This window comes from Perna viridis, chromosome 2, assembly GCF_037379345.1.
Source record: "Perna viridis isolate PV_CMFRI_1.1 ecotype Kerala chromosome 2, ASM3737934v1, whole genome shotgun sequence".
Taxonomy (NCBI): domain Eukaryota; kingdom Metazoa; phylum Mollusca; class Bivalvia; order Mytilida; family Mytilidae; genus Perna; species Perna viridis.
This window is the reverse complement of record NC_142446.1, coordinates 550050-572828: the sequence shown is the minus strand read 5'-3', so window position 1 is coordinate 572828 and position 22779 is coordinate 550050. Positions and strand designations below refer to the sequence as shown.

General features: G+C 34.3%; 1 protein-coding gene across 2 annotated transcripts in view; it reads right to left on the bottom strand.

The window, feature by feature from the left end:
• The window catches only part of LOC148623229 (heterogeneous nuclear ribonucleoprotein U-like protein 1), a 51579-nt gene extending 35947 nt beyond the window's left edge, over positions 1-15632 (bottom strand). The window contains exons 1-5 of one of the 2 annotated variants that reach the window (XM_088564902.1): positions 15342-15632; positions 12875-13011; positions 7658-7943; positions 1088-1175; positions 643-725 (exon numbers count right to left, since the gene is read on the bottom strand). In XM_088564902.1, the coding sequence (XP_088421028.1) occupies positions 643-725; positions 1088-1175; positions 7658-7943; positions 12875-13011; positions 15342-15483 (736 nt within the window). In that variant the 5' untranslated portion in view covers positions 15484-15632. Of the gene's footprint in view, positions 1-642; positions 726-1087; positions 1176-7657; positions 7944-12874; positions 13018-15341 lie in introns of both variants that reach the window. The other variant, XM_088564900.1, reaches the window with a different exon arrangement.
• Positions 15633-22779: the final 7147 nt, after the last annotated feature.

The following is a 22779-nucleotide window of genomic DNA, read 5'->3' as shown; positions in this document are numbered from 1 at the left end:
CTTTTCGAAAATATATTTTTCTACTGAAAATGTAAAAATTGAAAATTATAAGGGAGATAACTGACATTCTGAACGAACAAACATGTTATCCTATAATTGTTTACACATATGGTTCTACAAAATTTAGACCTGTTAAATTGAAAGAATGTGTTAAATCAAATGTGCAGTAGAAATTAGTCATTAACAAATGACTCATTTTCTACTTGTCAATTATCACCCAATATCCCTATCATCTGATTAATCAAAGGTTATAAAATGCTTATCACCAAAAATACCCGAGCCTTACCTGGGAGTTAGTTACGACAGGATGTAGGTTAGGTATATAGTTGCATAAAGGTGACGCTACATAATTGGCTTGGGATAATTAACATGTGTGTAATCTTAATTGGACAATCAAATAATTGTAGTGGAGCACTAAGGGGGTACTCAAAAGGGAAAGAGGGGTGCAGGCGTGATAGGGGTGGAGCATTTGGCCCTAGCAAGGACACTGCAAAAGTCCACCAAATTGTCTTCCTAATTCAGAATGTATTTGTTTTCACAAAAGTTAAAACGGCCTAAACGTTCTCCTCAGAAATTTGTAGTGCAAGTTTTGCTTCAAGTTAGTATCAGACAGTACTTCTTTAATAGTTATTAAATACTTACATCTATCAAGCAGCATTCCTTCTGCTATTTCCCACGCTTCATCTTCCATTACCACCTTTTTGGGTGATCTGCTCCTACTCCTCCTAAAATTAAGCAATAGTGATTGTTTTACACCACAAATCAATGACTTGTTGAAAGTATAAATAAATGAATAGTGAATAAGTGATTTCTTGTTATTATTGTATATTAGTGCTTATATTTTCATCTTTTATACCACCAAAAGACTAGGTAGAGTAAAAAAAACATTAAGACAATGGAGACATTTGAATTTAAGTTGTTTTACCACTCCACCAAGCAACCTAACAGCATGGGAAGTCAATTCATGAAACGAATTTCCCCATGCTTATTTAACTCTGCTATCATGAATTAAATATTAAAATGAACAAGGATTTGTAGACAAAGCTTAGTGTGCTGTCCCAGTTAACATGATCATCATTAATGTTACCTCCTGTCTCTGGAACGAGACCTCCTTCTATCCCTAGATCTGCTCCTATGACGGGAATGTGATCTCTTTCTCCTATGCCTACCTTCATCTGAAATTGAATTATTTGATTAACATGTTTGCTTCTTTTTTTGCCTAAGGATTTGTTATAACAACATTATTTTTACCTGTTAATATTGTGGTAACTGATTTGAGTCTCAATTGTCTTTTAACCTTTAATGATGCCTTAATTATTGTTATTTCATTTATTTGTCTGCATACAGTCATTCTTGGTTTTCAACTAAACCAGAAAAATTGCTTTGCTCATAGATGCTTCATGAATTATGATGGGGTTTATAAACTTGTTCCAGAATGACTGTATGCAGACAAATAAATGAAATAGTGATAATCTTTGAAAATTGGTCATTAGAAGCTTAAATGGCCTCATATGGTCATCTTGTTTAATCATTCAAGTGGAACAACAGTGGATTTTAAGTACAGGCCCTTGCATACACCATTTCTGCCAAGTTTAGTTGAAATTGTTGAAGGGGTTTTCATGCAGCTGAACAAAATACATTAAGCTAATGGACGAGAGAATAAAGAGATGGCATAAACTCACAGAGACCTTTGGTCCAGGTGAGCTAACAAATGATTGGCTGTCCATAAATGGTGATAGATCCAATTGGGATTTGTTTTCTATTTGTCAATCATCGTCAGATAACCCTGCATGCCCCGATCATCTGATTATCAACCAATAATTACTTGATGTTTAATTCGGGGTTAATTACGACAGGACGTATTTTCAAAAAGGTGACACTTCTTAATTGGCTCGGAGTAATTAACAATTACTAAACTTTCCATTGCTCTGATAAGACCAGAAAAGACCAAAAGCATTTATTCTAAAAACCAGAACAATACCGAAACTAGAAATTACGGGTGAAAACATTCGATAAGGTAATTGAAAAATCAAGAGTGAAAGGACAAATTCCTGGGTGGGACCCACCAACAAATGGGTCAGTTGATAGGTATGTAATGTTACTTGAAATTGTTTTGAAGCACATTCTTTGTATCTTATTACTTACATCAAGGCTTTGTATCTGTTAATTAAGAGCACTAAAAATTAAGTCATGTCATTAAAAATTTGGTACATTTTCCTTTTTTTTTTGTGCATGTTTATCATTTGTTGTTTAATCATTTTTTTTTATTTACAGCTACATCTAAGGATTGGGAGATATTACGTAGAAATAATATTTAATGCAATCTTTTGGTTTTTTAATTCTACAATTATAAATTGATAATTACTATAAATACTATAATAATTATGAATAAAACATAATAGGTTGTATTTGAAACATAACATAAGAAATGAGTAAACTGGAACCATTTTAGCAGTAGACAACAACCAGCTGAAGACACAGTCTAATCCTTGTTTGGACAAGAACTTATTACTGACAATTTTCACAGTCCTAATTAAGAGCTTTCTTTGCAATTCTTACGTACACATTATCTAGATGGTTTGGAAGCTTAAGTAGTTTCTTTTGCTTCTGAAGACTTTCAATTATTATAACTATCAGAAACAAAAGGCATCACCAGACTGTTTTTGCAAGTCCTTCACTTGAATCAAAATTGTTGGTACAACAATCAATACATTCGAAGTGTTTTATTTATAATTATTATAGTAATTATAAATTTTAAAGTGCAGAATTCAAAAATCAAAAGATTACATTAATACTTGATAAAAATATGAAATACTATTTCTACATAGACATAGCTGCCAGGAGCCTACATTGCTCACCTGGTTAAATTTATGCCTTTCAAAGGCAACAACTCCAACAAGAGGCTCCCAGGAGCCTGAATCGCTCTAATAAGGAGTTATCTGAAAATTCTGACTCCATGTAAACTTTGGTAGAATTTATCATAAGGATCATTTCATCAACTGAAAGTTTATTGGCTGAAAACTGCAAAAGCATAATTTTTTTGCCTTTCAAGGACAATAACTCTTACATGAAGTTGTCTGACAACTTTGATCCTTGGAGACATTTGTAGGCCTTATAATAAAAATCATTTCAGCAACTGAAAGTCTCATTCTATCTATCATAGTTTTCAAGATATTAGCTGAAAACTAAAAAAAAAAAAAAAAAAAATTGTTATCCTGTCAAGGGCAATAACTCTTACATGGAGTTGTCACAACTTTGATCCCATAAAGACTTTTGCAAGCCTTATCACTTTCAACCCTGGATTAATATTTTTCGCGAACTTTCAGTGCTGGCATTAATTTGACAAGTTGAACAAAGATATGTCGCCTCAGAGACTGAATTCAAAATGCGTTGTTACAAGGAGTTACGGGGTGTCATTTTGCAAAAATAATTTTTAAAGTGCTTGTAATAACAGTAACATTTCTAAAATAACATCAATGCTATAAATAGCATTAACTAAAATAAAAGTGATTAAACAACTAACTTCAAATACAAAATGCCAACAAGAAACTTTATAACACTAAACTGTAAAAAAAAAAAAAAAAATATTTTGAAAAATCGAAAAAAAACAACTTTTTTTTGTATACATGTATTTTAATTTTTCATTCTTCTATTTAATACATGTAAGTACATGTACATTGAATTTGCTTAATCATTTAAAACATTTGCTTAATTCTTAAAAATGACTGATTTTCAGTATTTTCACTGCATGTCCTTTTTTTATTCATAAGGTTTTGTTTAGAGTATTCACTTTCATTCTAAAAGGCCCTGTGCAGGTCTGGGTGTTAAAAGAATAGGCCTGCAGCAGCGCTAAGCTTGTCATAAAAGGCGACTAAATAGTGCTCAGAACCCTAGCCGGGGTCTAGGGTGCTTTGCCAACAGAGCAACTGGGATGTGTGCCCCAGGTGGTGGAATGGGGTACCCCTGGCGTGTTACATGCTGGGGTTGTCAGGCTATAATACGGAAAACCTGACCGCAAACCATAGTGGTGCACCGTGTTGGGAAAGATGCCACGTTCCTCGTACGTTAAAGAACCCTACTGTGGTATTCTCCTGGAGTAGGAACCATAAGGCTCCACCACAGGAGGCTAAATTGCCAGACCCTACCCACCTCTCCCTATTTCCAGTGGCAATCAAAATTTGTCGACCCCATTGTCCTTGTGTCCCATCCCTTTTTCATTTCATCATCATTTCATGTTCATGTTATCATCAATTTCATGTTCATCGTCTGAATATAGCTGAAATATTGCTGCTCGGACGCTAAACCCCAACAAACAAACAAACTCATTCTAAAAGTCGAATTTTGCATGAAAAAATGTGAATGATTATTTGTTGTATGTACAAAAAATTATAACGAGTAAGGGAAGTTTTGATTAACAAAGATTATTTCCAATTAAGTTAAGAAATAATAAAGTTTTAGTAACTGATTAATTAATGTAAGTACAATGTCAATTGAGCTTTCAATATCTTAATCATAGCAATCCCTTTTAGTGTGAAATTTAGTGAAACACTCTGGCAGACATAAGTGTTTTCCACAGTCAGCACATCCAAATTTAGTTTGTTTCATTGGGATGGCCTCATCATTCATATGTCTTCTGTAGCAGAGATGGCATTTTGACTTCTTCTCAAATGTGGTAGGAATGTGCCGCTGAGTAAGACGGTTTTCCACTGGCGTCAAGGTTGGTCTACCCCTCTTGGTGATGGAAGTAAATCCATTCACCAAACCCTTAGAAATCATTACAGAAAACTCCAGAAATGTCATGTTAGAGTTTGTGTTCAACTGAAACAACTTAAAAGCATTAAGTTTGGCAATTTCAATCAGCAAAAGGAAGACATGTTTACTCCATTTGTTGGTCTTGTGTTTGAAGCAGTAGTACTGGATATATTGACCTGCTGTGTCTACTCCTCCCATGTAAGTTGAATAGTCCTTGACAGACACGGGACATAGAAAAGGTTCTCTGGAGAAATTTCCATTCTGGTTGAAGACTCTTTGAACCCCTGATGTTCCACTGTCATGTATATTTGACAACATGTAATCATAATTCTTGTCTTTTCATACACAGGCAACAAGACGTCCCTTTTGCCGAAATTTCATGTCACCCCTTTCATTGATGCCAAGTGTTTTTTTTTTGCACATAATGTCTCTATGTAGACCTCTTCTATTGTATCTCACTGTGCCACAAGCTGATGTTCGTAAATTTTCATACACAACAGAGAAAAGTTCAGGGCCAGTGAAAAAGTTATCAGTATAAACATGATAACCCCTGTTTCTCAAATTCCAATTCTGAAGGCACCTTTTCACTACGTTCGACCCAAGGTTTTCTTGTGGATTTCAATTTCTACCTGGATAAATGTCAACATATTGCACATATGAAGTTGTTGACTCTGCTAAAACCCAGGCTTTTACACCACATTTGTGAGGTTTTTGAGGCATATATTGTCAGAATTGCAATCTACCTTTAAATGGAATCATTGTCTCATCTATAGTAATATTACTTCTTGGGGTGAATTCTTGTTGAAAGTGAGAGTTGAAATGATTAACAAGGGGTTTGACTTTGAAGACAGAATCGAAATTTTTATGGCCAGGAAGAGGTTCTTGTTCAGAGTTGTAAAAATGGAGGTATCTCATAATCTGTAGAAAGCGGTCTCTGCTCATAGTATGTAGAAATAAGGGAGAAAGAAGAAATGAATCTGTCAACCAACATCTTTGTTGAAGGTTTTCGATCTATCCCCATCATGAAACAGAGCCCAAGAAAAGCATTCATCTCAGGTATTGTTGGACATGACCATTGCATTTTATTTTCATTTGGATGCAATACCTTTTGTAACTGTGCATACCGGTCAGTTTCGGTAACTAGAAATTGATTAAATGCTGCACTCAAGTACAGTTTTAAGAAATCAAGGGACTCTTTCTCCGGCCCCATGTTCCTTGTTGGCCCAGTTCTGCCATTGGGGTTGAAAAGATGAGGAAAACCTCTCTCATGATAAACAAAGACATCATGCCAACCATTATTCAACTGGAATAACATCCTGGACCAGGGAAACCGTCAGTATCAGACTCTTCAGAACTTACTTGACCATCAGCATCAGTATCATCATCCCCTATACCTTGTAGTTGCAATAGTCTTTGGAGCCTAGCTTCAGCTTTCTGAACCTCAGCTTGATTAAAACCATCAAATTCATCAGAATCAGTTTTAGAGGACATTTTGACAGGGATGTCAGAAAATGATTACAGAAATAAACTGGTGCAACCTGGGTACATGCATCATAATATAAATAACTTCCTTTTACCACAGGTCTGTGGTTGTTTTATTTCAAATTTACACCAACAAAAGCTGTAAAATACCACCAGAAAAGTATCCTGTTGATTTCTGATAATGTACAACCTAAAGATATATTTTTAAATCGGAAGACCACTTATATTTTGCGTCTTTCCTTGATCCACCGAGTCACTAAAATGCGGACCGCCATGTTGTTTATGTAATTATCTCAGTGATAGGGCTTTCCCGATCTATTATTAGAATACGTTTTGTGGTTTGAGAAATAAACTAAAATAAACATGAGATAACAACTGCGCATACACTTCTCATTCTCTGTATCGTTATTATACTCATTTGTGTTGAATGGAACTATTTTATACGATGAAACTACCGAATACTTCCAGATGGAAAGCGGACAAAACGGGCACCTGTCTGGAATGTTGTATGAATACATTTTGCCGTCTTCACAAAGAAAAGCCTTTTTAGCGAGGAAAATCGGACGACTGGAATATGTATAATTTGCCATTGGTTTGCCAATTTACATTTGGCAATTTAACAAAACAAATTTTCAATGGTTAAACAGATATCGACCGGTCATTTTGTGCAGAATACCCTAATAAACAAAAATACCAACTTTCATTGAATTCTGTAAAGTAGTTTCTGGGGTGAAGATTTTTTTAATTAAAATAATCAAAAACAGCAAAAAACGTTCAAAAAAGGACAATAACTCCAATATCACCAGATTTTCACCAAAATTTGACCACAGATAGATCTCATCATGCTGAATACATTCAATTTCGTCAGAATTTGGTTAAACCTAATGGTTTTGGTGATGTATTCAAAAATCTGCTGTCTGACCCTATGTTCTATTTTTAGTAATGGTGGCCATGTTTTTCAAAATGGTCATTTCGTGCAGAATACTCTAATGAACAATCATCTTATGTTTCATCCAAATCCATTCAGTAGTTTCTGAAAAGATGTTTAACTAAAGAAATTAATGACGACGACGTCAACAGACACCAAGTGATGGCAATAGCTCACATGGCCAATGACCAGGTGAGCTAAAAATAATACATCCACCATTCTACTCTGAGTATAGTGTAACATAATACAACCGCTTTTTTGCAACCCTATAAAGCATCCAAACGCAAGTTTGTGAAGGACATTCTAAGAAACATTCTTACCAACTTTTATGAAGTTCTATCCAGGAGTTTCAGAGAAGATGCTTGAAGGAAAGTTGACAGACGACATAAGACACCAAGTAATGGCAACAGCCCAAACATGTTTAAAATGCAATCCACTTGTCATAATCAACATACATGTACATGTAGCAGTATATATTTGTATAAACACACTTACCATCATCACAAGGAGCCTCATCAACAGTTTCAAATTCTTGACCAGCTAATTCTTCCTCAATATTAGTACCATCACCATTCTGTTTGTCTGCTGATTCTTCTGGCTTTCCTTCCTCCATAGGTGTTTCTTCCTGCTTGAACTCAGGTGTTTCTTCCTGCTTGAACTCAGGTGTTTCTTCCTGCTTGGACTCTGGTATTTCTTCTTGTTTTGGCTCAACTGCTTCTTCTTCAGCTGGTTCAGACTCTACTTCAGGTTGGCTCTCAACTTGCTCTGTGTCATCAGCAGGCTTAAATCCAAATACTCTCATTGTATAAGTCTTATAAAACATTTCCATGTATTATTTTAAATATTTAAAGCTGCATTAGCGGTCATTTTCGTTTCTGCTGAAATATACCTGAACTTTGAATTATTTCTACTAAATTGAACTTTTCCTGTATAACTTCATTAGATATCCACAAATAAAATGCATTAAATACATGAAATAGGTGTCTATATATTTATTGTCTTACAAGACAAAAATCAACCTAGATAAATCCATACGTGACTTCTTGTGACCATAATCTGCACATGTGCTGTAAGGGTCACATCTTTAATAACAAATCTGATTGTAAAGTGAAAGTGGTTATTCAACAATAAGGAAGACCGACAGACTCAAGCAGTAAAAGAAAAAAGTTAGAATATAATGCAAGGATCCTTTTGAAATTAACCTATTGTTACATAATTGGCTCAAATACGGCCATTATTTATTTGAAAATTAATCAAGAACTAGATGAAATGAAATGAAAACAATACACATGCTTACTTGTGTATCCCTTATTGTTATTTTTTTACAAAGGTTAAAATATTTTTAAACCAGGTGAATGTCCTGTCGGCGATCTTCGGAAGAAATGGCGAAAAATAATTAGATCAGAGCTATTGATCTTCTCTGATTTAAAAAATGTTGTTTTTACAATATTCCATAGGTATTATCGACATTACTACTAACTCATTTCATTGAATCAGCAAAATTCAGTACAATCAAAACTGGACAAATTTGGCAGCTAATGCAGCTTTAACGTTTTCTAATTTTTTTTTCTTAAGGAAATAATTGGCAAAAGTGACATAGGAAAATACTAAAGACACCAGTGTTTTATTTGCTAAATCTCAATATATCATAAATACATTGTATCTACAAACAAAAGTTAATGGAAAAAAAAAAGCATTTAATACTGTTTAAAATAAGACAAGAAAAATTGTAACATATCTCCAAAGAAAGAGAAACCGATAATGACATTTATACAAGCCGAAAATCCCTACCCAAGTCTACATAGTAACACTGGGATGAACTGTAAACTCAATTAAACCTACCTACCAAGCCATTTTTTCCGAAATCACTGTCTGAGATCCAAATGATCAATTTTACATGGCTTAACATATGTATTTATTTTTAGACTTTTTCTTCTCATCTATTTTCAAATTTTCATGCCAAAAGTCACATGGCAATAAGAAAAGTAAATAAGAGCCAGCCATTTTCTTCTTTTAATTCAGGAAATTTCAAGTATTTTAGACAATACCTGATGGAACACCCATTGTTCTTGAATTTGATAAGTTATTTTATTATGTTAATTGGTTTCTGAATACAGAATATGATTTAACAAGATGCACATACATGTAGCCAGGGTTGAGTTACCTTTGACTAATGTCAACTTCCTAGATATTTACATCAGACTGACACTCCCTTTAAAACATTTGTTTGACACTTCATGGTACAATTTCACCCATACAATCATACTGTCTCAATATCATGAAAATGCCTTTCTTTAGTGGTATGGCACCTTGTGGTTCAATTTCTAAGAGATCTATTCACTTATAATCAAGTTATTGACCAGACACAGTTGTATCATGAAAATGTTTCTTTCTGACTATTTTTAGACCCCTAATTCCTGAATGATTCAAGTCACAACTAAAAAAAATCAATCAAAGCCTTCTTTTGTGGAATGGCATCTTGTATTTCATAACATATCATCAGGCTTTCAAGTGACTTTTTGTAAAAAATATTTTTAGGGCCAAATTCTTAAAAAATAAGGGCTAAATTTAGGATTTTTTAAGGCTTTTAACACAAGAATAAGTTTTCAATTATAATACTAAAAGAAAAACAAGTTACTTACCACTGACTAAAGACAACAATATAAAAGCTGTTTACCAAACAAAAAGATCATGTCAGTGGCCATCAACGGTTGTATTCAGCAACTGCTAATGACCACCAAAATGTCTTCTGACGTCTTTATTTGATCATAATACACTACAGCTAACGACTATTTTGACCATTCCACTTGTCCACCGTGGACTAATCAAGTTATTCACGCTTTGCCCACCCTTTGTGTCCTTGGTGGACAGACGTCCACATGCCCACTGTGTCAGGTGGACAGTATAGTGTCCATGCCCACGGCCTCCGGTGGATGCGTGATAACCTGTTGATTGGATTTGATCCATGATCGGCAATTTTATAACCAAGTTCCATGGATATTCACAGTTTATGTTTGTACACAGATAGACCTCATCATGCTGAACACTTTTACCCCTCAAGAATCTGGCTTAACCTTATGGTTTTGGAAATATTTACAAAAAAATATGTTTGACTCCTACATGTATGTTCTACTTTTTAGCTACTGCAGCCATGTTTTTTTATGGATCAAAATTTTGTGCAAGACACCATAAGGAACATCCATGCAAAGTTTCACATAATTCCGCTTGTAGTTTCAGAGGAAAAGATTTTTTTTAAAATTGTGAATAGACGACAAGAACAGACGCTAAGTGATGGCAAATTTCGAAAAAGCGATAAATTGTTTTGGGTGTGGCCCCTTTGGCCCCTAAAATCTTGAAAACAGAAAGAGATATCTGAAATATGATTGACAATGTATACCAGGGATATTCATAAGGAATCCAATAAAAATAATTTCGAAATCAGTGTGCTGTTTGCACTGTTTTTTTTCATCCTTGTGAAAATTGTAGCATGAACAAAATTTAAAAGATTACATGATGTAAAATTTAACTATAATCAATATATTTGCATTTCCCATATACAGTGAAACTTTTTCAAACCAAACCCTCAAAAAACCGGTCTTCCCTTCAAACCGGCCGTTCTCAAAAGTCCTGGCCAATATACCTTAAAAACTGTGTGTTTTGTCTTCAATAGACCAACCACCCCCTGAAGCTGTACATCAGCCAGTTTTTCACAGTTTTAGTTACAAATTTTAAATAAAAACCACCTCTCAATTCCGGCCGCCCGATTGATGTTCACCTGTAATAAATGTGTCAACAAAACTGTAAATGATTACGTAATATTACGTAATTAATGATTCATTCACTGACCAGTTTGCATTTCATCAGTGGACAGATTGATAATTGAAGGGGACAGTTGTTTAAAAAACAAATTTAATCAAGACATTACATTTTGTCACTGATCGGCTGTTAATTGGTGTGTACACAAGTCAGGCAACCGGGGTCATTTGATAGTACAACCTTTACGATTTTTGAACTGTCAATTAATGTGACCTGTACCCAAGCCAAAACAACATAAAGGTGAAATTATTAGACTTTGTTGGTAGGTAATTTACAAAAACAATACAAATAATTAATTACCATCAATAGCCCTTTGATCTTTAATACACATTCTTTCAAAACCATGAACATTATTTTGTCAGCAATACTGTTTGTAAAATCAAATCATTTACAAATGATGCAAGCTTTGAAATGTAATGAAAGGCCAAAAGTTTTAAATTGGCATTAAACATGTCTCGACCAACAAACTGAGAAGGTATAGGGTTATAGAACACTTTAATGGAAACAGCACTTAGAATGCATTGCTATTTTTCACAAAACCGGCCATTTTTTCTTGTCCTAGTGTTGGCCGGTTTGGAGAAGTTTCACTGTATTACTAACAAGTGTTTTTCCTAATACATTGTATGTATAAACAGAATGTCAATCAATACTACTTATTTCTGACATAAAAATTGTAATCAAACATTAAACAGTATCCAACTTCACACACATTTACAAATTTTTATCTGTTTCACCTTTTTCACAATTTTTTAAACCTGTCCAAAAGTTAATTTGCAATCACATTCAAACATATTTCCACACAGTATTATCCTAAATTGTAATTATACTCCAATGTAACTAATTTCAGCTTAAGGAAATAAATTTCCTTGATTAATATAAAAGTTTCAAAACTAGACACTTTTAATAAATTTGAATTTTTCCGCAACATCACTTAATTAAAATCACTGCTCTTCACTTTCTGTTTATTAATCATAAATATTGATGATACATATGCAGGATGGAGATTTGGACTGATAATTGTATTAAATGGAACATGTTTAGCATATTAAATGCTTCTTGACACATTACAGCAAGAACTTCATTCCCTAAATACTAATTTATAACTAAACATCCCAAAAAGAGTCCCTAAAATCTTCAGTTTAATTTTGAACACTACATCTTAATTTTATTTGTAAAAATAAAAGAATATTATTGAGCTGAATAATTATCAGAAACATATTTACAAGTTGTAAAAGATGTACTGAATGTTATAAAAGGAATTACATTTGGATTACATTTCAGCGTAGTGTTCAGAAACAGGAAGAAAGTTCCATGCATGAACATTAAGTATATTGATAAATCAAAAATCGAATAAAAAGGTTGGGTTTTTTTTTTTGGCATGACCCAATTTTGTACCCCTTTAACTCCAAAACAGTTGAAGATAAATAAGCCTACCCTGTAAAAATTTCATAATAGAATTTTGAAAGGAGCAGAATGAGATCTTAATTACCAAAACTGGATCAACAATAAGCTTTATGATTACACCCATTTTCCCTTTTAGACCTTTATTTCCAAAAGAGGCGGGGCAAAAATCTTCAAATCTTATAGGGTCCTCCACCATGTCCCTAGGAACAATGTGTTCAAATTAAAAAAAGATTTGATAAGTTTTACTAAGTTAATGGATGCCAACAACTACAACGCTGGTAGGGTAATACTATTATACAACAGGTAAATCTTTTGTGGTCGTATAAAAACCATCATTTTATTTTTTTTGTTGATGTGGAAAATGATGAGCACTAGATAAATCACTAAACAAATTTTAAGATAACCTGACCTGAATCTAACTTCTCCCTGACAATACATTGTAGGTTACAACTTTAAAGGTCTTAGCTTGTCAAATACATGGATAAGGAATACCTTTTCTTCAGAAACAACTTCCTGGGGTTCTTCAACTTTGCTTTCCTGAGATTCAGCTGGGGCTTCTTGTGAACTTTCATCCAGACTTTGATGACTTAAGTCTTGGGAGGATTCATCTAAAGTTGAATCATCACCACCTGAAACTATCACAAGTGATTATTTTGTTTTTACTACATGTATCATTCATACTAATGTATTTATACATTAATATTCCTGCACAACAGAAAAACATGTTTATCTAGTGATGGTCCAATTTTCACTCCATTCCATCAAGTATGTATTTTTTTTTCTGTTTTTTTTTCCCTCAATATCCTATATTTTTATTTTCAAATTTCAGAAGTCTCAGATTGTTGGGGTGGTTTCATAAGTTATCTTATTCTTTCAGTGCCACTATTATCTGTTATCTATCCATTTTCATATCAGCATTACACTTGAAGCGAGTCAAGTAAAGGTAAACAAACAAGCAGAAAATCATTTCTCCTTCCTTCTTCAACAGCTACAAATACAGGAACTAATTGAAATAGGGAACCCATTTTTATAGATTCAACCTCTACCCATATTATTGAAACTACATGTATATCCACAGTGTTCATTCCAGAAAATTGCAAAAAAAGGGCCAATGGGTCATTTTCAGAATAGAAGGGGCTAATATAGCAGTATGATAGTGGGCAATTTTTAGATAAATGTAACAGGAAATATTCAATCTACAGATAAGTTAACCTCAGGTCCAGAGTTCGCAAAATTTGTCCGTCTTGCCTGTTAAAAAACGGGTTTGTCTGATGTTTTTATCATGAGCGACGGTCCAAGGACCGCCAGTAAAAAATGGCCATCATGGTGCTTTGTTGGTTTAATTTCTTGTTTGGTTATTAGATGTTGACTGGTTTGGGTAATTCCATTTCTGGTTTGACATCGGGTACCAGATTTTTGACAACGTGCTAATGTGGCCTATTCAACACTTTAACAACGGCCAGCTAAGCAAGAAGCAAATAAAGAATCTGGGTGGATGATGTCAGTGTGACTGTACTGTCTTATGTTCAGACTAATAATACAGCTCCTATGAAAGATGATGATGATGGGGAAATAGCTGCGAAACATGTAACTCTTATCTATTTTTTTGTGATTTTTAACGTTAGATCATAAAATCAGAAAAAAGGAAAAGATTGAGAGCTACGATTTAACAGCTAATGGGGAAATGGACAGTGGTGATGAGTTTGACTTTGAGCAGACTGAAGCAGAAAAATTTTCATTGATTATAAAATATGCTGCTGAAGAATGATTATGATAAAATAAGATTATTGATATTCAAACAATCATATTGATCATAAACTAATCACATGCAAAATGGGAAATAGATCAAACAGTATTTATAGACATTTCTGAAAACAGATTGAGAAAAAAAATTCCACAACTTCATGAAAGTCAATACCCCAAAAATGAAAAGCATCTTGGCATCCATGAAGAATTTCGATTTGTCCCATGACTGACAGGGCAAAAGTTTTTGCAGACTCTGTTAGGTTTGTTAACACTTTAAAGTTTCATTTTTAGGTGAGAGGTACCATATATGCACCTCAATTGAATTAAGAAAATATTATACTGCTGATTCAAACTGTCAATCATTTAGATGTTCCAGCTCCACTTAGATTCCTTCTGTTCTTATCACGATCATATCCTACCAAGACCCAGGCACATTCTGTTTTCCATTTTGCATGAAATTCTCCAAGTTCGCAGTGATGTGTCAGCAGGGTCAGAGGGAACGATCATGTCCCCTGCTGCACTACCTGCAGTTTCCCCAAGTCGTTTTAACCAGTTCGTTTCTCCTGTTTACTAGTAAAAAGGTCAAGGCCATTGACACTTTATATAACGAACACGTCCACACATGGAATCAAAAATTTTTAGGAAATTCAGAGTACTGTGAAACCACAGAGCCCACATGCCACCCTTTTTGTGAATAATCCATCTCTATAATACCTTGCTTATTTATCAGCAAATGAATATAGTAAAGGATAAACTGTGCAAAATTTTAAGATTACTGTCTTCAAAATTTATTTTCGTTAATGCGCACTGCTTAAGCGATACTTCAATTTGGGAATTTTCAGTGGTTCTTTTCAAAATCTTGCTTTTCATTGAGATTGATGGATTTATGTATATTCTAACTTAAAGAAATGTTAGCAGTGAAATAAAAAACATTGCGAAAAAAATTATCCAGCACTAGTCACCGCCAGGCGAGTCTTCTTAAAACATTGATGTTTAAGCTTTTGTTATACATGCAGTTTTATTAACATATTTTAATAGAAGAAACTTGCTTATGCGTAGAATACTGTATAAAAATGCAATTAGCAAGGTTGCAGGAACAAAATAATTGCTTTCTTCAATCTTGACAAGTAATGTCCTAGATTTTGACTTGAGCAGATCCTTCAGTTCGACTGATCTTCCCTTTTGTTTTTTGTTTTTAATTTTGTTGAAATACCTGCTTCGCCCTTTTCTTCCTTCAATGCTTTGCTGAGACGTTTGGCGAGGACTGCCTTAGTTCCTTTCGTATCAAGACCCCTAGCTTTCAATTCATCACGCAACTCTGCGACTTTCAGCTTATTTGGATCTATATCACTCATTCTTGACAATATCTTGGGTCTCCGTTTTCGGTGCAATCGTTAAATAACTAGTTTGGCAACGTCAAACAGACTTATAGTCTATTAAATTCCAACGAAGCTTCTTCCGACTGTTTCAAATTACAAATGGCCGCCAAAGGACGCACATGTCCAATTCCTAAAAATTACCAATTTGCGTTTGAGAAATTGACGACACGAAACAACAAAGAAAAAGAAGAAACGAATTTTTAACACTGAGTACCCAATCGTACTTTCAGTCACCAGACAATCTATTCCAGTACAAAAATTCTGACTATTGCAAAGTAATCAAATCACATTCCATATATTTGTCTACAACGATGACGAACCATATTGTACAAGGTATTGTACTATAGTTCTCAGTATCGTATTAATTTTCCCATAGACTTATATAGTGAAGTGTATATTTTTAGGATTTAAAAAAAAATATGTAAATTGATTCAATAAAACTTTCACTAGCATTTCTAAGGACTTGTGAAAAAATAATTTCCTGCAAAGAAAATAGGGTGAGTCCACGAAGATCGGACAGAAAAGTATTCTCGAACTATAAATAGCCATTTTCCCTACTTTCACTTTCGTTTTGCACTAACCAAACCAACCTTTTCAGTGGAACATTTTTATGTTATTATGTTAGATTTTCTTTTAAAAAGATCTTCATCTTACAGTGTGATGTTTGCTCTATTTTATAAGTCATTGTTCATATCTTTTGACACAACATTAGTTTGTAGAGAGGCAAAAAGAAAATGCACTATATTTTTTATAGCATCAATGTTTTGACGTACACCCGCTCAGGAATATGTAATACGATACTGGTACCTATATCAAAGTGTAATCAGGTACGAAAATACAATTAATTCCCCTTAGTTTTCGTTGTAACGAATATAGTTCCAACTTTGGTAGTAGGTACCTTCCACATTTTTTTCATATTTTTACTGGAAACTTATTTGCTGAAGTTTTGCCTCTAATTGGTAGAAAATAGGTTAAAATTACATGGAATTTTTTTTCATTAATCAATTCTGACTAAAAGTTGTGATTTGGTTCAGTGGAAGAAGGTTAAAATTTAGGACTTTTAACTCAGTTCATTTGTCATGTTTACCCCATCCCGGAATTATATATATTAATTTCAGAACATGATGGTAAAATTTTCTACTATTTACATATACAATCCTGTCTGTACATATCTTTAGGCCAGAGAAGTTTTATTCAGTTTGCGCCGGTGGAATTTTTTTAATCTGCTCAAATGTGTATATTGAAATGCACTTGAAAATTAATTGCGGTCTCATGCCGTCAGGGGAACCGCTGTCTGTATAGTGGTCATTGTTACAAGTTTGACAACGCATTACAGCGTTTGTCTGCAGCTATCCGTCAAAATATGTTTGACGAAGCTGCAAAGTTGGAACGTATCTTTCTAAAGTACGAGCCAACTACTGTTGTAACTTCTGGCTCAGCTAAGTACCACAGTTTGGTACGTGACCAGACAGCATCCCATTTACTTGGTCCATTGTAGTCTGGGTCCACCCAGTTGCTGCCACGGGCAATGGGAATTGCCTTTTTAATGTTATTTCGGTAGCATTATTTGGCAACGGAAATGCTTCATCTGAGCTCAAATTGAAGACATTTTTCGAGATATTTGAGAATGCTGCGTACTATCAACGCATTCATTCAAGTCAGCTGCACCTGTTGCTCATGATTCAGTGAGCAAGCCTTCAGTAGACCCCGACTCTTCCATTAATTACTCCGATATTACAGACCCCGTACTGAAGGCTACCGTCGCTTCTTTCATTCAGTCTAACCAAACTGAATCGGACAATGGTCAGTCTGTTCACGTGACGGAATATGATTCCGATTCTCATGATTTAGAAGAAGTAGACGTGACTCCTGCCCACACTGACTCCTTTGTTCAGTCAGACCAAACTGAATCAGACTGCAACCAGTCTGAACATGTGATTTCTGACCCCATTCCTAAATCACATGTTTCAAAGGCTGCCAATGTCAGTGTTCAAAAACATGACACAAGTGATATGGACATCACTAATTTGTCGATGGATGTAGTGCACAACTACAAAAATCCTTTGACAAATTCCGTGACATCTTTTTTGAACATTGATAAGCTATATGACCTGGACTCGTGACATCTGGGGTGCTTTACATAATACCAGCAAATTCACTCTGTCACAGAAGGCCTCTGTATTAAAAGTCTCCCACGAGACTTGGATACAGCTTACCCCAGAGCAGAGGTCACGACGCCTGTTGAAATTAGTTAATTTCAAGATCAGGCCCGTGGACACTTTGACCTCGACCTGAGGTCACTTGACCATACCCTCTGTGAACAGAGTTGCGTAAAAGCCGGGTATGCGAAAGCGCGTGAAGTCATGCAAGACTCACACTGCGACTAACAAAAAACTTAAGATTACTTAAGTTTGAAAATAAAAAAACAATATATCGTGTGGTTGTTGTGAACTAAAGCTTTCAACAGAATTAAATGAACTTAATAATAAAATAAAATAAAATAAAATAAAATAAAATGAAGTGAAATGAAGATACTGAAATGAAGAAACTGAAATGAAGAAACTGAAATGAAATGAAATAAATCTTAATAAATGATTCATTAAAATAAAATTGAAAAAAGGAAATTTTTGACTTACGTAACGGACATTTATTCGCCTGCAAGACAGGAGGATAAAAGACATTACATACGGCAATACTTTAAATATTACATTTTTTTTCTGGGTATAACTTACTCTACGGACATTTATTCGCCTGCAAGACAGGAGGATAAAAGACATTACATACGGCAATACTTTAAATATTACATTTTTTCTTGGACATAACTTACTTTATGGACGATATTTATTCGCCTGCAAGACAGGAGAGTAAGAGACTTACAATACAGATTTATTGACAGAAAAAGAGAAAGTAAATTAAATAGTATGTCCCTCTAGTCAGCAATTGTATGAGAAAAATATCTGAAATTGTGAAATTTTAATTTATAATGATAAAAAGATTGATTGATATATCAGGACCTTCAAAAATATTTTAAAATAAAGGGAGGGAGTAATGGTGATCTCCATATATTGATTGATTGATGGTCCATGAAGTTCAATTCTCCTACTTGCATTTCAAAAACTTATATATAGTTAAAATTACTTTGATTTTTTTACATTACGGTCTACGGACAACCTTTATTCGCCTGCAAGACAGGAGAGTAAAAGACTTGACATATGTTTTTTTAAATAGAAATGATAATCAATAATTTTAGATAATTTTTTAGGTAAATAACAGAAAAAAAAAATGAATTATCAATGATTGGTTGATTGAGTATTCATTAAGTTCAACTTTCCCCTTAAATTTCTCTTTGTGGATTTTAAATTTTATAAATTATTTTTTGATTGAATATTCCAGAATAAATTTTCTATATGAAACCAAAATTATCCGACATAAAAGGAAATGAAGGGAGGGGGTATGGTTAATCACCGAAACTTTGGCTTAAGAATTTTGGGGGCCCACCCCCACACGTTTCATAGCCTTGACGTGGCGTGGGTGCTCTTCCATTATTTACATAATTACTGTATGTAATGGTTGTCTAATATGAAGATTGCCTGGATATAGCCTGTGCTGATCGGGCTTAAAACACCACTAATTAATATATCTATTTTTTGTGTTTTATAAACGTTATCATGAACTCGTGGATCGTTATGGTGTATCCATCAGCACCATGAAAACTGATTTATTCAGCGGGTCATAGTTTTCCTTCCCTCGTTTGTCTACCCCGGACTTGACTTTTTATGAGCAACTCGGCGGGTGTTTCTAGAAAAGCAGAGGACGCTTACCCTACCGGTGCACCCGGTCCATGCTCCCAGTTTTTAGTGGAGTCCGAGTTGCTCATTTACCCCTGGATTACATTCTTTTGATTACCGCTATAGCCTTGGTTCCCTTGATTACTCTTGAACATTCTTCACGGTTTTTTTTCATCTCCATTCCGAATCCATTTTATACTTACTCTATCCTTTGTTTACAACGAATCTGTCGTGACATCTGGGAGTTATAAATGAGTGATAAAATACAATATTAAAGACTGAAAAAGTTTTAAAAACATATGAAAATGACAAAATAACATGATTAAAATACAACCCGCATAAAAACAATATTACACACTGAAATTGTCACGAATTGTGTACCTCCAGACTTTACGGCCGCCATATTGGAGAAACGAAAATGTTGAAGTCGTGACCGTATGTAAATAAATGTCTACAGAAATGCACCAAAAACATTTATTTTAGCTAAAAATAAAAGAATATAACTATTTAGATACAAAGAAACTTTTATTCAATGAAATAAATCAATATTTCGGTACCAGTCTTTACCAGACTTTTGTGCTCTTTACCACTCTTTGTTTAGAAGTACCCAGGTTCTAGCAGTAATCAAAAGAATTGTAATCCAGGGACAAAGAACAGACATGGAAAACAGATATACACAAAACATGCAACATTCTAATAACCGACACTTTCTCCACTAGTACCCTTACGAACAAATCCTTTCACACAAGACGTCACGATGACTTAAGTTGCAAATCGACAAACTTCATGGATCAGAATGCAACTTATGCGGTTTAGTATATGTCGATGAAACACAAGAACGATTAAACAAACGAATATGGGGTCATCGTTCGGGAATTAATACCACTAAATTCCCGTCAGTTAATCAACATTTCAATCAACAAGATCATTCAATCCTCTCTATGACAGTTTGTATTCTTGAAAATAAATTACCGCCCAACGAACAGTCCTAGCTGTCCTAAGTAAAAACTGTCGTAGGGAATGAGACGATTACTGGATACGTAGACTAAGTACTGTAATACCTTACGGGCAATGACAACATCAAAAGTATAAGAAACCTTTCAAGCCAATATAACAATAACATAAATGTGATGAATTTATTTGACTCCAAATCCAAGACGGATAAGGAGTCATGGCCATCGCCACTATACGTCACCTAAGATGCATGATGTCTGCGGATCCATAGATTGTCTTCTTCCTTTTATACAAAAATTTTTTGGGCTTCATCACATTCAAACTAAACTCTATTCTATACCCCTAACTCTTCTACACTCCTGTTTCTGAACCTACCTCATCATTATACAGACTTTATACATCATTTTTGGATATTGGTTTCCATAGACTCTTTAAACCAGTTTTTGTTAACGGTCAAGATGAAGAAAAACGATTTCTTTCACTACCGTTTCTCAACGAAGGTATCTATAGATGCAATTAATTTGGATAACATCCTCCACCATAAAAACGCAACGAACAAAGTTCCTCCATATTTCAAGGACAAATTAATACCGATTATTTCATATTCCTATACTTCACCTATTGCATCCAAAATGTTCAATTATAAAAGGCTATTGCAGAACCTCTAGACTGAGGACTTCAAGGCTTATCCACTTGGCTGTTCTTGCAAATACTCTCCATTCAATCATAGTCCTTCCTGTCACGTCGTTGCGGGAGATTTAAGCATAATCGAAAACGAATCTCTCCGTAAGGTCCTTTCTAAAGGTCTGAAATACCGTGAACCACACTCCATCAATTGGAATTATAGTTTAAAGTACTTAAGAATGCCGTGGAGGACTGCGCATGAAAATGGATAAATCGAGAACAGGAAGACATTCAATTTGATTCTCTGTCAGATTGGGTAAAGGCCGTGAGGTCTTTAATTTTGAAGCTTATGAAAGTTTTAAGTAAATCAATGAGTGTCAATGCTACATCAGTTTTCAAAGACCCCGATGTAGCAAAAACATTTTTTCCGTGAATATTGACTTTTTTTATATAAAAAACTTAACTAAAATATAGCATTCAAGATAACTATGTCTTCACAATGCATGACAAATATGTTGTCGAACAAGCAGACAAAGCCCAAAACAACATTGTTTTATCTGCAAAGTGAATTACATCCAATGTTTATTATCAGAGGTAGACGCAGAAAATAATAGCAATATTAAGACCTATACTGCAACTACACTCCCCGAAAAAGAGATAGTGGAAAACCATAAATCTGTGCTATCCTCTTTGATCTCTCTACCAAAGGTGATGATTGTGATCTATCGTCTATGTACTGAATTCCTAAACTCCACAAGAATCCATACAAACAACGCTACATAGCTGGATCTACAAAATGTACCACCAAACCTCGTTCAAAACTTCTAAGTTCTATACTCATAGCTGTTAAAGTGGATCTCCAGTCCTACCACGACACTTGTTACTCCCGTGGTGGTATTAATTCAGTGTGGATCCTAAAAAATCGAAAGGTCTTCTGGAAACCCTCAATTCAAGATTATTATCAGAATACAATAGCATAAAAACCTAGCATTTTTAAACTCTTTATACTTCTTTTCCCCATACTCAGTTAAAATCCCACTCAAAAACATTATACATCGTTGTTGACCTATTCCGTCACTGTTATGAGCCTGACTGGACCCTTTAATCTCAGTTTCCGCTATATAGATTACGTATTATCATCAAACAATCCTAGTTTCGCATCTACGCAAAAAAAAAACTTGATATAAAGGATACTACAGACACTGTGAAGACAGCCTCATATCTTGACATACACGAAGAGATTGATGGTAAAGGAAAACTATTGATCATTAAACTATAAAACAGATGTTTATAAATCTAGCAAGTTCTTTCAGTCATATAGGATCTTGTATAATTAATCAAGAAATTTATCTTCTGGATTAAGTGATAAACTATTTTTGTTTAAAACTTTGTTTAGAAACTCGTTTCTAGTAGAAGCAATTTTTTCACATACCATCAAAAAGTGGACCTCATGCTCAATACAATATAAGTTTTTTTTGGTTTTTTTTGCAATGAGGAACTGGGTTGATTATACAATGTTTCTACCCGTTTCAATGGGGAGGCTATGATTGCTGATTAGTAATCTAGTAAGACTTATTCTTTTGTTCAAGTTTTATACAACAGTCAAATACTTTTTGTATTGGAAAATGAATTTGAAATTTCTGAAAGTTCTTATTTTTTCACTTGTATTCAGACCACTTTCCTAAAAATTAATTAAGCACACTTCTTTATTTTACATGTATCAATTATAGAACGATGCACGTCGCAATACAAAAAAAGACGTCAAATTTTGCCGATTTCGACGTTACCAAAAATGACACCAACACCGTACGCTACGTCAACATAGTTTTGATTGGAGTTTATCTTATTAGTTCTGAATATTTGAGTATGTATATATATACCACCCATCAAGGGTTCCCATAGATAA